At 31.0% G+C, this 15,000-nt stretch overlaps 1 protein-coding gene across 1 annotated transcript in view; it reads right to left on the reverse strand.

The window, feature by feature from the left end:
* The window catches only part of Cad87A (cadherin 87A), a 149,562-nt gene that overhangs the window by 1,124 nt on the left and 133,438 nt on the right, over nucleotides 1-15,000 (reverse strand). Inside the window, exons 5-26 of the mRNA XM_085662682.1 lie at nucleotides 12,015-12,272; nucleotides 9,498-9,632; nucleotides 6,748-6,940; nucleotides 6,335-6,645; nucleotides 6,082-6,237; nucleotides 5,763-5,950; nucleotides 5,480-5,642; nucleotides 4,741-5,185; nucleotides 4,277-4,468; nucleotides 3,936-4,189; nucleotides 3,708-3,840; nucleotides 3,376-3,591; nucleotides 2,962-3,261; nucleotides 2,644-2,888; nucleotides 2,266-2,559; nucleotides 1,909-2,106; nucleotides 1,595-1,817; nucleotides 928-1,472; nucleotides 683-858; nucleotides 468-603; nucleotides 192-316; nucleotides 1-10 (exon numbers count right to left, since the gene is read on the reverse strand). The exon at nucleotides 1-10 is cut by the window's left edge and continues 92 nt beyond it. Of these exons, the coding sequence (XP_085518808.1) occupies nucleotides 1-10; nucleotides 192-316; nucleotides 468-603; nucleotides 683-858; nucleotides 928-1,472; nucleotides 1,595-1,817; nucleotides 1,909-2,106; nucleotides 2,266-2,559; nucleotides 2,644-2,888; nucleotides 2,962-3,261; nucleotides 3,376-3,591; nucleotides 3,708-3,840; nucleotides 3,936-4,189; nucleotides 4,277-4,468; nucleotides 4,741-5,185; nucleotides 5,480-5,642; nucleotides 5,763-5,950; nucleotides 6,082-6,237; nucleotides 6,335-6,645; nucleotides 6,748-6,940; nucleotides 9,498-9,632; nucleotides 12,015-12,272 (4,896 nt within the window). The remainder of the gene's footprint in view (nucleotides 11-191; nucleotides 317-467; nucleotides 604-682; nucleotides 859-927; nucleotides 1,473-1,594; nucleotides 1,818-1,908; nucleotides 2,107-2,265; nucleotides 2,560-2,643; nucleotides 2,889-2,961; nucleotides 3,262-3,375; nucleotides 3,592-3,707; nucleotides 3,841-3,935; nucleotides 4,190-4,276; nucleotides 4,469-4,740; nucleotides 5,186-5,479; nucleotides 5,643-5,762; nucleotides 5,951-6,081; nucleotides 6,238-6,334; nucleotides 6,646-6,747; nucleotides 6,941-9,497; nucleotides 9,633-12,014; nucleotides 12,273-15,000) is intronic.

Raw genomic sequence — 15,000 nt, forward strand, 5'->3', positions numbered from 1 at the left:
AGTAATAACCCTGGAACGAGGTGAAATTAATATTATTATTATTATTATTATTATTATTATTATTATTATTATTATTATTCTTATTATTATTATTATTATTCTTATTATTATTGATATTAATTAGTATTAATATAAATTTTAATGGGGATACAATTTTGACAATAGAAAGTTTCTGTAATGTTGTGACCTACCAATGTCGTAAACAGCAACAAACTACTGTAACTGTAACAGCACCTACTATTAAAACGACTAATAAAGCTATTAAAGCAGCTAATGCAGGATCAAAAGGTTCCTCTTGGACTCCGGCATAAGCTGGCTGAAATGAAAAATGTTAAAAGTAATGTTAGGCCAAGTATTAACACCATTAATTTTTTTTTTTTTTTTTTTTTTTTTTTTTTTTTTTTTTTTTTTTTTAGATAATAAAATTATAATATATATAATATATAATCAGAATAAAATATATTTACCACTACGTTTTCTATGGCGAAGCCAGCGTAATAATCTTTTAAGAAATCGTATTTGGCATCAATGACTTTAAGAACGTGCGGAACTGGTGCTATAGTTTGACTTTTTAATTCTACGACGTGCAAATACATATCGCACCTAAATAAAATATTATTATTATTACATTTATTGACAAGATAATTGATATTATGTTAATCATTTATTAATTATCTTTTACCATTCTCTACGGATATGTCCAGAAGCATCTACATGATATCTAATATCATCCACGACTACTCTACTTTGAGTAGCATTTGATAATTCAGATACAATCTCATCTCGTTGTCTATTGACTTCTTCTGGTGGTCTTGATAAAATCACCCTTATCAATTGCGATGGTTCAAATACCCATACCTTAATAATATAAATATAATTAATAAAAATTAATGATACATTCGTAAGAATTATTTTATATTATCTTACGTGAACTCTAGTCATTGCATATCTCTCTGGTATAGCTGTCTCTTTGGCTATAACTTCGACGATAAATCTATCTTGATTATATTCAGCCATATATCCACTGGTGATAAGTTTCCCATCTTGTGTCACATTGAATGGACTTGGTATTATCGAACCGCTAGGCTTGTCTGATCCATATTTATATAAATTTGCACCTGCTATATAATAATGAAGGGTACCATTGTCACCAACATCCAAATCTGAAGCTACCACTTTGGTAACAAAATCATTAACATTTGCCATTGAATTAATTCCGGCGTAATAATCGTTTCTCTCGAAAATAGGAGGATTATCATTTTCATCGAGGATTGATATCGTTACGTTAACATGACCATGATCTGAACTGAGTGATAAGGGACGACCTGCCTCCGTTGGATTGATATATAGATCAGGATTGTTAGATGCGAGAATAGAGAGAACATACTTGTCTCTTGTCTCACGATCGAAAGATTTATTTGCGTATATACTACCATCCGATTTGTCCATATAAAATGCATAACCTTCGTTACCTAAAAAAATATTAAAAAAAAAAAAAAAAAAAAAAAATAAAAAAAAAAAAAAGAAGAAAAGAAAAAATTAACGATATGATCCATTGAGGCATGATCTTAGAAATCATACGATAATTACAAACCTGCTTCTATGTAATAGTAAACTTTGGCATGCCTACCCTCATCCTCATCTTGTGCAGTTACTTTACCTACAAAATAATCTTTAGGACGATTTTCTGATATCTGAAAATTATATTCGTCGTAAAATTGTGGAACATTATCATTCGTATCGACCAATTGAACCGTTAAAAGACGTAAGGCTTCGTATGCTGTAGGAGTACCATGATCAATTGCCACTAGGACAAGCTAAAATCAAAATCGATGTATACGTATATATATATATATATATTTTTTTTTTTTTTTTAATTTATACATAGGAATAAAAAATATAACTTACTTCAAATTTACTTTTGATCTCACGATCGAGTATGATCTTAGATCGAAGTTCACCGGTTTCTTGATCGATCGAAAACTCTTCAGTTTCTTGAACATTTTTATTTCCAACTTTTAAATGATAACTAATTCGTCCATTTTCACCTGGATCTCGATCGATAGCTTTTACAGTTAATATTAAATAATTAGGTACGCCGGCGTTCTAAAAAATTCAATTGTTTATATAAAATTTATTAATTATACTTTTGATTTTGTAATTAATAAAATAATTACTATAGTAAATATTCATTATATATATATATATATATATATATATATATATATATATATATATATAAATATATATATTGTTTACAAATACCTCGGGTACTTCAACTGTTGCATTTGTTAATTCGGGCATAACGAATTGTGGCTTGTGCGTGTTAACTGGTGTCACTCTAATATCAACGTAACATCTATCAAAATGTGGTCCATTACCAGCACCATCTCTTGCTTCAACTTCGATTCTATAAGAACCAGCTCGTCCAAGTAATGCCGCAGCGGGATATAAAATACCAGTTTCTCGATTCAATGAGAAAGAATCATTTTCATTTCCATGTATGATGGTATACCAAACTTCTCCATTAATACCTTCGTCATGATCGACAGCTCTCACCTTGATAATAATAAATATTACAAATGATAATTTCGTTCAATGATATATCAAATAAATTTTAATAAAATTTTAATTAAAATAAACCTGTAAAATAGGTGCTGGTGGATTAACAGACAAATTTTCAGCTACTGATGCTCTATAACTGTGTTGTGAAAATATTGGTCGATTGTCGTTTACATCGATCAACTTAACAACAACTGGTACCGATGTACTACGTCGTGAATTAACATGAGCGTTATCATTAGCCATTACCGTTATTATAATTTCTGGTGTAATTTCTCTGTCAAGAACCGCAGCACTACCAACGGTAATTTCACCAGTTTCATGTCCTATCATAAAAATAGAATAATTCATTGAACATATATCATCTTTGATTGGATATATTCTATATATCATACGTACCAATGTTAAAATCAGCAGCATGATCACCTATAAGACTGTACATGATTTCACCAAACGAACCCTCATCTCCATCTGTAGCTTTTACAACAATAACATGGGATCCTGGTGGTGAATTTTCTTTGATCGATGCGTTGTAACCTTCCTTTTCAAATTTCGGATCTTGATCGTTAACATTGATCACTGTAACGATTACTTTAGCCGTTGTAGATAACTGTGGTACTCCAGAATCATAAGCTACGACCGTGAACTCTAATTGCTTTGTTTCTTCATAATCGATAACTTGACTGGTTCTAACAATTCCTAAAATAATAAATGTATAATAATATGAGAAATGAAGTTTACAATTCTTTTTTTTTTTTCCCTTTACTTTTCCTTTTCTTTTTTCTTTTTTTTTTTTTTTACAAGTATACCAACCAGTTATATTGTCTATATTAAAATAAGGACTTGGTGGTTCAATAGCATATCCTGCAATGTTACTATCAACATCTGTTGCAGTAAATGCACCAACAACTGCACCGGTTGGCTGTTCTTCCTGCATTTCGATTAAATATCTCGGATTATTTCGAGTCCAAGGTTTTAAAAATTCTGGCGCCACATGATTTACGTCTATGATAGTGATTATCAAGGTACCTATACGTATATAAAACATATAATATAAAAAACGGGCTAACAATGAAATAATTACAATAATAATAATAACAATAATAATAATAATAATAATAATATTAATAATAATAATAATCTACCTCTCCCTTGTTGCAAAGTAGGAGCTGTAGTATCACTAACGACGATAGTAACGCTAACAGTTGCTGCGACATCTCGGTCTAATGGTCTAACAACAGAGACTTGTCCTGTTGTTCTATCAACGGCAAAAAAGTCCTAAGGAATATATAAATATAATAATGTTGTTAATAATTTTTGTCACAATAATTTGTTCTTTATAAAAAAAAGTTAACATTTTTGAATCAACGTACTTTAAATGCTTTACTATCGTTAACTTGTTGGCCATTCCTATCGATTGCCGTAATTGGTTCAGATATGGCAAAGTTCAAAGCTTCAGAATTTCCACTGTCGGGATCGGTTGCTTTTAATGTTGTAAAAACAGTACCAATAGGAGTATCCTCAGTTACCTCAGCACGTTGAGTTTCAGGTGTAAAATATGGCGGCTTGTCATTACTATTCTCAACTTTGATCATCAATGTTGTTGTACCCGTTAAGCTTGGAGTTCCTGTAATGATCATGAACGACGACAATGTTTAAAAATATATAAAATTTCTATATGTAAATTAATTGGAAATCAATAAAGAATAATCACCTTTATCAAAGGCTATTACTTCCACGTGATAGGTATCCTTATCATCAAAGTCTAATTTCCTAGAAACCGTAACAACGCCCGTTGTCTCGTTAATAGTAAAATCATCGAAGGCTCCCTTTTGTATCCTATAAACTAGCTCAGCATTGAGACCACTATCAGCATCTGTTGCTAACACCTCTTCGACGATAGTACCTATAATATTATATTATAAATTTTATTATTTTAAAAATCATTTCAATATTATCACTTTTTTTTTTTTTTTATATATTCCTACAAGTTTTTAAGTATTCCAATCTCTCTTTTAAATTTTATTCAAAAAGTGGCGTATCTTTTTTTTCTTCTACCTTTTTTTTGAGTCACTATAGACAAAAAGGATCGACTATTATATATATATATATATATATATATATATATATCTCATAGACGATAGTCAGGAACGATCCATAAAAATCGTTGTTACTCACCGACCGGTGAAATTTCTGGTATACTGGCAGTATACAAGTCGTGAGGAAATACCGGTGCATTATTATTCACGTCACGTACGGTGATATTGACCAGAGCAGTGTCAACGAATATCCCGTCGCTTGCTTGCACGGTGAGGGCTATCCAATCGTGCGTAGAATTCGTCATATCGACCGGACCCTTGTTTTTTATGGTTATTTCACCGGTGTCCTGATCGACGTCGAACAGATCCAATTCATTTCCAGCTATCAATGTATAAACGATCTTTGATGTTTTATCCTTGTCGCGTGCTTGGACCTTCAATTCTGGCTCAAATTTCTCAGCACCTTCATCAACTACGGCACGATATTTTTCTTGAAGGAAACGTGGTGGACTATCGTTTGCATCGGCCAAGCTAACACGCAAGGATACACTTGTTGTCTGTCCTTCACCATCATCATCGGTTGCCTTGAAATATTAAAAAAAAAAAAAAAAAAAAAATAAAAAAAAAAAAATTTCGATAAAATATATCCTCAGTGATAATTACACAATTCATCGAAATATTAATTTATTTATATTTTATTATTTATTTTATTAATAAATATTAATTAAATTAATGCGTTAAATATTAGATTGGAAACTACGAAACGGGCGTTTTTGTTTAGTTTTTTATTTTCATTCAACTCCCGTTTCATAGTTTCCAACCTAATATATAAGTAATATAATTTAATATATTAGTAATATATTGAAAAGTACATATACCTTATAAGTGAGAAAGTATTCAGTCTGTTCTTCATAATCCAAGCAAGGTGAAGTGCCAGGAGTTGGACAGGGAGCAACAGTGATACCACCAGTCTTTTTCTCAACAGAGAAATGTTCTGAGCCTTGTCCAAGTAATTGATAAACTATACCAGATGTACCAAATCTATTGAATATATTATATATCATTGATTATAATCATTTTCTCTTATTGATCCAACTTACTGTTTTTTTTTCTCTTTTCTTTCTTTTTTTTTTTTTTTCTTTTCTTTTCATTTTGACTTACTTTCCACTGTCACGATCTTTTGCAGTGATCGTTATAACTGGTGATCCTGGAGTTGCAGTTTCTGATACCAATGCTGTATACGTGGGACTACCGAAGGAAGGTGCATTGTCATTAGCATCTGTAATCGTTACGGTAACTGTCGCGGTAGATACGAGTTTAGGATTCGTATGAACTTCCTCAGCAACGACCTAAGTGAAAAAAAAAAAAAAATATATATATATATTTTTTTTTTTTTTTAAATATAAAAATCATCGGAATGCTAAAGAAATTGATTAGAATTCTTAAAAAAAAGAAAAAGGACAGATATCCTATATATTACCAGAATGATGAACTTTCTTTGATTAGGATTCTCATAGTCGAGAGAACCATTTGTTACTCGAATATTTACTGATGTACTACCGGTTGCCATTGCAGGTTCCACCGTAAATGCACCCGTTATGTCTTCCAAACGTAAAGAAAATACGGAATTCAAACCCTACGATAATACGACAAGGGGGAAATAGATATAGAGATTATTGCATTAAAATTCTTTAAAATGTTATAATAAATGTTCGTAATGAATTTTTACTAACAACGTCCGGATCTTTAACAGTCATATCTAAATGAGGTAACGGTGTACCATCCGGTACATTCTCAGGAATTTCGATATTGTATTCACGTCGATTGAACGTTGGTACTTCATCATTTACATCCTTGATCGTGACAGTAGCTTCAGCTGTTGATACTGTCAATTCATCGTTACCTGGTATACCGTCTATTAATTCTCGAGCTCTCACTTTTAATGTTAACACACCCGTTGAATCTTTTAATGCTTCTCTATCTAATGGCTTTGCTGTTCTTAATTCGCCGGTATCGTCGTCGAGTAAAAAGTAATCGAATGGATCTATGAAAAAGATAAAAAGTATATGTAAACGTCGTAAATCAAGGGTAAGAAAGAAGAAAAAATATTTATTATTGTATATAATTATTATTTTGAGTTACTCACTGGTAACCAATTCATAGAACATTTTCCTTGGCATTCCTCTGTCACCGTCTCTTGCTTTCACTGTCATCACTAATGTACCAATGAGATCGTCCTCTCGAACTACCCCAGTTAACGAATCGAGAAATTCCGGTGGGCTGTTCTGTATGTCTGCGACTTTTATTTCAACGCCAGTCGTTCCATTGTTCAAACCATCCTATGACAATAAATTAAAAGGAAAGAATGTTCAATCGAATCAAAAGAAACATTTGGGATTATATGATTTAAGAATATTATTCTTGCAAGACGAGTCTTTTTATAGGACGAGAAATAACGTTCGATTTACAATTTGTCATTATAAACAATTCGATCAATAGTTCATTATTCAATTATTGATTAGAATTAAAATTGAAATTATAATTGATAATTAACGATGAGTATAATGAAGATAATTCTACGGAGAGATTCATGCGTAGAAATTCAATGCATGTCGAGTGTGACTCGACAAATGTTACGTAAAATTTCTATTAATAGATCTTTTATTTCTTATTGTTAAATAAAAGATATAAAATTTATATGATTATAATACAAATTGAAAATAATTTCATGATAGTTATGTATTTTCGATACGAAAGAAAAGAAAATAAATTTCATTTTAAAAATTATTTAACAAAATCAATTTTATTGTAACAATATTATTGGATTATTTAAACAAATAGAGAATAAATTACGCTTGAAAACGATATTTTTTTCATGTCTCTACGATTTTTCGTTTCGAAGATATCGCCTTTGAAAGATTTCCATTCATAATTTTTATAGTACAGCTGTTAGTAGTAATAGTAGGAGTAGTAGTAATGTCCAGCTGGGATGCGTAAATTCTCGGAATTTAAGTAGGTCAGTGTGTCGCCGGACAATTTTGAATGAAATTATATAGGTCAGTGTGTCAACGTAAATCTTTTTTAAATAAATGGAAATATCTCTGGAACTAAAAGTCATAGAGAATTAAAACGAAAATCATTTTAAAGAGCAAAATTTTCTCTACATTTTCAAGTTATTATTAATAATTAATTAACAATTTGTTATAAACAATTTATAATAAAAAAACTCTTACGACCTAAATTCATTTTATTTTACAAAAAAAAAAGAAAAAGAAGAAGAAAAACATTCAAATGGCGTTTGATTTATAAAATTGCATAAATTAATAAATTGTTAATAAACAAATTATTTATTTAACAAAGAAAACAATTTTTCATTTACATGGGAAGAATATCTCCGGAATTAAAAGTCACAGAGTATTGAAACGAAAACCATTTTAAAGAGAAGAGTTTCCTCTATTTTTTCAAATTATTGTTAATAATTAATTAACAATTTGTTATAAACAATTTATTATAAAAAAACTCTTACGACCTAAATTCATTTTATTTTACAAAAAAAAGAAAAAGCAGAAAAACATTCAAATGGTGTTTGATTTATAAAATTACATAAACTAATAAATTGTTAATAAACAAATTATTTATTTAACGAAAAAAATAATTTTTCATTTATATGGAACGAATATCTCCGGAATTAAAAGTCGTAAAGACTCGATTCAAAATATCGTTTTAAAGAGCAAAATTTTCTCTACATTTTCAGATTATTGTTAATAATTAATTAACAATTTGTTATAAACAATTTATTATAAAGGAACTTTTACGACCTAAATTCATTTTATTTTACAAAAAAAAAAAAGAAGAAAAGTATTAAAATGGCGTTTGATTTATAAAATTATACAAATTAATAAATTGTTAATAAACAAATTATTTATTTAACGAAGAAAACAATTTTTCATTTATATGGGAAGAATATTTCCGGGATTAAAAATCGTAAAGACTCGATTAAAAATATCGTTTAAAAGGGCAAAATTTTCTCTACATTTTGCAGATTATTGCTAATAATTAATTTACAATTTATTATAAACAATTTGTTATAACCACTTTCGAACCTAATTAATCCAATTAATGATTAAATAATTAATTCAATTATTAATAATTAACAATAAAATAAAATCAATAAATGAATATAATGAAATATTGAAGAATGAACACCGAATGAAGTTCGTCGAATTTTAATTGGACGACAGGAGATTTTTTTCTAATTCGACACGATACGAGGGTTCAATTAGTTGGAAAAAAAAATTTAATAACGTGAATACCTACGACCTATATTATATCGCTTTAACCATCGAAATATTTGACGCTAATAATTTTTCGAACTTTTAAAAAATGTCATTAATTTATTTTAACTTTTTTCACAAAGAAACATTTCAGTATTTTATCGCGCGTATACAAACAGTATAAATTAATTTGAGAGTGCTTATATATATATATATATATATATATATATATACACATATATATTTGTTTTCTGGATAAAGCAGAAGTAAATAAAATAATACGAGTATACAGCAAGGCGAATATTTATCGAAGAATAATTTCATTGATTTCATTACAAAATATTAATCTTTATTAATTTATTCTTCTTTTTATCTTTATGACATGATCGATAAATCTCTCTCTCTCTCTCTCTCTCTCTCTCTCTCTCTCAATCAGGGATAGAGAGAGTATATATCTAACAGAACATATAAAGTGGCTAGTTGCATATACTTAATACTATACCTAATACGATATAGCATGGGTAGGCTCTCATTCTCTCGTGAATTTATTTTACAGGACGTAATAAGTAGCGAAGAGCTTTCCCAGGCGCATAATTAAAATCAATTTTCAAGCTCTACTCACGCTCGCCCTTAGAAGTAGCTGGTAGAAGGGCCTCTCTCTGTAGTCTAGTGGTTGCTGTAGAACCAGGGCACCTACGTACGTATTCTGGCTTTTCTCGACGTTGACAATGCCGAACTTTTGGCAAGCATCAAGGAACTGTAACAATAGCATTAAGTGATAATCACGACGATGATGATGATGATGATGATGATGATGATGATGATGATGATGATGATGATGATAATGATGGCCATGACGATAATGATGATAGCGTCACTTATCTCGTTCTACTTTTTTTTTCTCTTTTTTTTTTTTTTTTTTTTTTTTTTATAATTATCACTTAGATTTTTCAACGAATTACATCATTATCTCTCTATCTTCTCTCTCTCTCTCTCTTTTTTCTCCTTTGTTAATTCAATGAATGAAATAAATGAATGAGAGGACGAAAGACAACGTGATACAATGTTTCAAATGTTATTGTCACATGAATAAAACATAAATATTTTTATCTGGCTAAATGAAAGAAACAAATAAATAGATAGAGATAGAGAGAGAGAGAAAGAGAGATAGGTAGAGAGAGAGAGAGAGAGAGAGAGAGAGAGAGAGAGAGAAAGAGAGAGACACGTGTTGCGATCTAAAAACAAAATTTATTGCACGCGTTAATTAATAACGCATAATCAACACGAAGTGTGCGTTAAATGGTCGACTCGTTTATTATGTATAACTAGAGAAAAAAGAGAAAGAGAGAGAAAAAGAGAGAGAGAGACAGAGAGAGAGAGAGAGAGAGAGAGAGAGAGAGAGTGAGAGAAGATGGGAGGTACTAAAGTTTGCTGTCGTAAAGCTGGCTGAGCCATTAGTTAAAAGGTTTTACAGTTTTATTGGTCCGGCCAACGGCACGTGGAATTTATCGAGCGAATATGACGTAGTAGTCGCCACGTTATACCTACTAATATCCCTTCTCTCGCATCTTTCACGAACAAGTTTTACAGCGCTCGCCAACAAACTAACCTTTGAATAGATAATTCGAATTTTACTGCGAATTTTACCTTTCTTATCACGTGTTTACTGTTTGAAAATTATTATTCTTTAAATATCTCTCTCTCTCTCTCTCTCTCTCTCTCTCTTCCTCTCTCTTTCTCTCTTTTATCTAAAAATCACAGATTTGATTTATCCAACAAATAAAAAAGATACGTACAATTTATTTATACATAGACAAATAAATAACGATATTATTTAACGTGCAATAAAATATCTTACGTAATAATAAAATGATTTATTTAATTCCTTCGTATTTCATTAATAGACATATATATATATATATTAATTATAAATCTTAATGGAGCTAAATGAGGAAACTCGTTTAAAGGAAACGACGTCTTCACGTATTTAAACGAGATTTTTTCTCTTTCTCTTTTTTTCTTTTTTTTTTTTTTTTTTTTTTTTTATCTTTCCGTCGTCAAGGGATGAGCAGAAACGATTGAGAACGTGAATCGTCGGAAAATATCACCAAGAAAATTCACACATATCGCAGAGGTCGTAGCCGCAATTTCGCACGCTGCCCGTTTGCGTTTTCCTCTCTTCGACTAGAAGCTGGCTACTATTAACTACTACTACTACTACTACTACTACTACTATTACTACTACTATTACTATAGAAGTAGTTGGATGTAGGGAACTTATTAGAACTATGAGAGGCGTGGATAATTTAATGGAAAACTGTGAATTACAAAGCGCCGTGAGCGTCGACTCTCTCTCTCTCTCTCTTGTTATGTGCATGCTAGAACACTTCATCCACCAAGTCGCTTCTTCATTTACGTGAGCTACTGAATATACTGGGGGCACACTGATACATCTTTCATCCTAGTCAGGATGAGAGAATCTCCAATGGAACCACGTTGGTTCAGGAAGAGAAACGGAAACGCGAGGGGGCCTTTGCTAATAATGCATTACAACAAGAGATTCTTCCACGATGGTACGTAAATTCTTTCGTTGAGTGATGTAAATTATTAAGAGATATAAATCAAAGATATTCGGTAGAGATTATAAAGAACAATTTTTTATTATTTTTCGTACGAACGTCGAGTGAGAAAAAATCTACGTGACGATTATTGACTCTTGTTTTTCTTTTCTCTCTCTCTCTCTCTCTCTCTCTCTCTCTCTCTCTCTCTCTCTCTCTAATACTCGTAGAATTTATTCATCGATTAACTTCTTCAGTTAATAGATTCAAATTTTTCTACTGATTCTTATTTTTATTGCAAAGGAAAAAAAAATTTATCGGACAAATCATTCCGTAAATTTTTCTTATCGTTCATCCAAATAAATTTTCATTAAAATTATATGTATATATATATATATATATATATATATATTACTCGATAAACTGTCGCGTTGAACTTGTATTATTGTTAATGAAAAATTGTTTCTAATGTCTCTTACTCTCTCCCGTTTAAATTCGAATAAATAATATTGGTTATATATATATATATATATATATATATATATATATATGTATAATATATGTATAATATATGATCTTACTTGAGGCTGTGGGACACACGTTAATTCGATGTTGTCACCGAGAAGATCGGGGTCTACGACCCTGATACCCGGAAGAACCGTGGAACCCACAGGCAGGTCCTCTTCTGCAACAGCTTCATATGGTACGCCGAGGAAATGCGGTGGATTATCGTTTTCGTCGAGAACGATTACATAAGCGTCGACACCTACTATGTTTGGTTGTTGTCCATCTGGTACTTCGTCTTCCAATGTTACACGAAAGCGAATAGTGTCGTTTTCCTAAAAAACAAAAGAACAAAAAAAGAAATAAAACAAAAAGAAGAAAACAAAAAGGAACAACATGAAAACGTGAATAAAATCGATGATCGTTTCGTTTGTTATTTCGTCTCGAATGAATTTTTCTAAAAAAAAAAAAAAAAAAAAAAAAGGAAGAACAAAGATGCAAAAGAGCGAATTAAAATCGACTCTGTCCAATTTATTATTTCAAACGTATGAAATTTTCTTCAAACGAATAATATCAACGTGTGTGTGTGTGTATCTTTTTATTCATATCCAATTCTTGATTTAATTGATGATACTGATGATAAAACTGATAAATTAATTTTATTATTTTTAATAATATTATAACAATATTAAAAAAGTTATTAATAATTAATTGTATATATTTATCTTATACGTATTCATCATATATTATCTTTTACAATTGTAATCAAGTTTTGTAATAAATATCTATATCAAATGTAATAAGAAATTACGTATATTATTAATTACGATCGATTATTTTTATAACATCGAACTTTCATCTTCGTTATAATTTTCGTTTTTAATAATGAGAACACCGTGTAACCGGATGAACAGTTGATCAAGAATCACTCCGATTCCCACGGACGGATTTGTGATGCGTGCAATAACGAAGGATGAGGAGAGAGAAGAGAGAAGAGAAGTGGGCAGAGAATTAGACCTCGAAGAGAAGGAGAGAGAGAAAGAGAGAGAAAGAGATGAGAGAGAGAGATGAGAGAGAGAGACAAGAGAGGAGGGAGGGAGGGAGGGAGGGAAAGCGAATGAGATCGAGCGATGTGTGAACGAGTGACGTTAGTTTATCGCGTGGTCGATGCCACGCACGTAATCCTATATGTTTCTGTATTTAACAGGATATATATATATATATATATATCCTGTTAAAGATATATGTATATATATGTATATATGTATATATATGTATATATGTATATACGTAAGTATATGTATGTGAGAGAGAATAGAAAGAAAAACAACGATGTACGAAGTAATTTTATTAACCACAAAATAAAAAAGAGAGAGAAAAAGAGAGAGAGAGAGAGAGAGAGAGAGAGAGAAGCTTCATACGTTTCCTTTTATCAACTTTCTCACATTTTTCTTTCTTTTTTTCAATATTATATACCCAAAAAAAAAAAGAAAAAAAAAAATACTCAGAGATTAAAAAAAAAAAAAAAAAAAAAAAAAAAAGAACGTAATATTACGGTAGTACATAAACGTGAATATATAAAAGACATGTATATACCCATTGAATATGATCGTTTCTTTAAATAATTTTTTCAATCATTGTCTACCATTTCCTACCATTTCAAGTTTCTTCCTATAATAATAACAATAATAATAATAATAACGATAAGAAAAATAGAAATGGATATATAGTAGACACCTTGTATAAGGCACGTATTACAAGTTAGATCCAAACGAGCTGGCTTTTCTTTTCTTGTATGAAAGTGCCGCAGTCACGCGAATATTTCTCTCTCTCTCTCTCTCTCTCTCTCTCTCATTTTCTCTCTTTCTCTCTTTCATTCTGTTTCTGTACCCTTTTCCCAGATAATTCCCATCGTATTTTCAGTCCTCTTGTTGGTCGGAGGACAGAGACTGCGATAGGAAACGTAAGAGGAAGAGAGTGAAAAGACACGAGGTCGCCTTTCGTGTGGCCAATACAATGCAACTCCGTTACACGTCATTCTCTCTCTCTCTCTCTCTCTCTCTCGCTTTTTTTCCTTTTTCTCTCTTTTTCAACAAGCTGCGGTCCTACCAACATCAACCGGTCAACTCAACCCTTCCTCCCTCTCCCACCCGCCCCCCCATCTTTCAGAATAACCTCCCTGTTCTCTTTCTTACTCCGTAGCAGTCGTGTATCGTATGTACGTGCTAGGCATCGTGAAAAAGCGGACAAAATACTAAAAAAGAGAAACGAAGGAAGGAAGGAAGGAAGGAAGGAAGGAAGGAAGGAAGAAAGAAAGAAAGAGAGAAAGAGAGAAAGAGAGATTACTTCCTTTTTGCTCTTTTTATTTTACTGCTTTCTACCTACAAGCACGATACGAGTTAGCTTGTATGGTTTTCAAAAGGGGGTAGGGGAGTGAAACGTGGAGAGTGAAACGTAGGATAGAAAGAGATGGGAAATGCAGTCTCTCTCTCTCTCTCTCTCTCTCTCTCTCTTTTTCCTTTTTTCTATCTTATTTTTCTCCATTTTCAAATCGCACGTTTTCACATAGCCTCAATATTATATTTGTTACGTAACTTTTCAATCACTATCGTTGCTGCATTCTCGAAAATAGATTAACTATAAGAATTCATTTCAAAAGATATCTTATAGTATATTTGTATTATATATTTTCTATGGGTTTTTGATGCGTCATCGAATAAATGTTTAAAATATTTAATGAACTTAGTCGTGATTACGTTCTCGTATAATTAATGGAAATATGAAAGAGTTTTTGCAACAGTAACATTAACAACAACAACAACAACAACTGGATGAACATTCGTTAAAGTCTATTACCTATGCTTTAGTCGTTCTCTAGTTGAATTTATCTTTTAATTTCATATGAGCCATGACTAATTTGAGCTATGATGTTTCACTCATTCTCTCTCTCTTTCTCTATCTATCTATCTATTTATTTCTCTCTATTTCTACATATGCAGTTAATATCAATTTGAATCAGACAAGTACGTGGAATAGCTGTTAAATGTATTTATGTGTTGTACG

This window comes from Vespa mandarinia, chromosome 19 (genome assembly GCF_050613455.1).
Source record: "Vespa mandarinia isolate Hongniang chromosome 19, ASM5061345v1, whole genome shotgun sequence".
NCBI classification, from domain to species: Eukaryota; Metazoa; Arthropoda; class Insecta; order Hymenoptera; family Vespidae; genus Vespa; species Vespa mandarinia.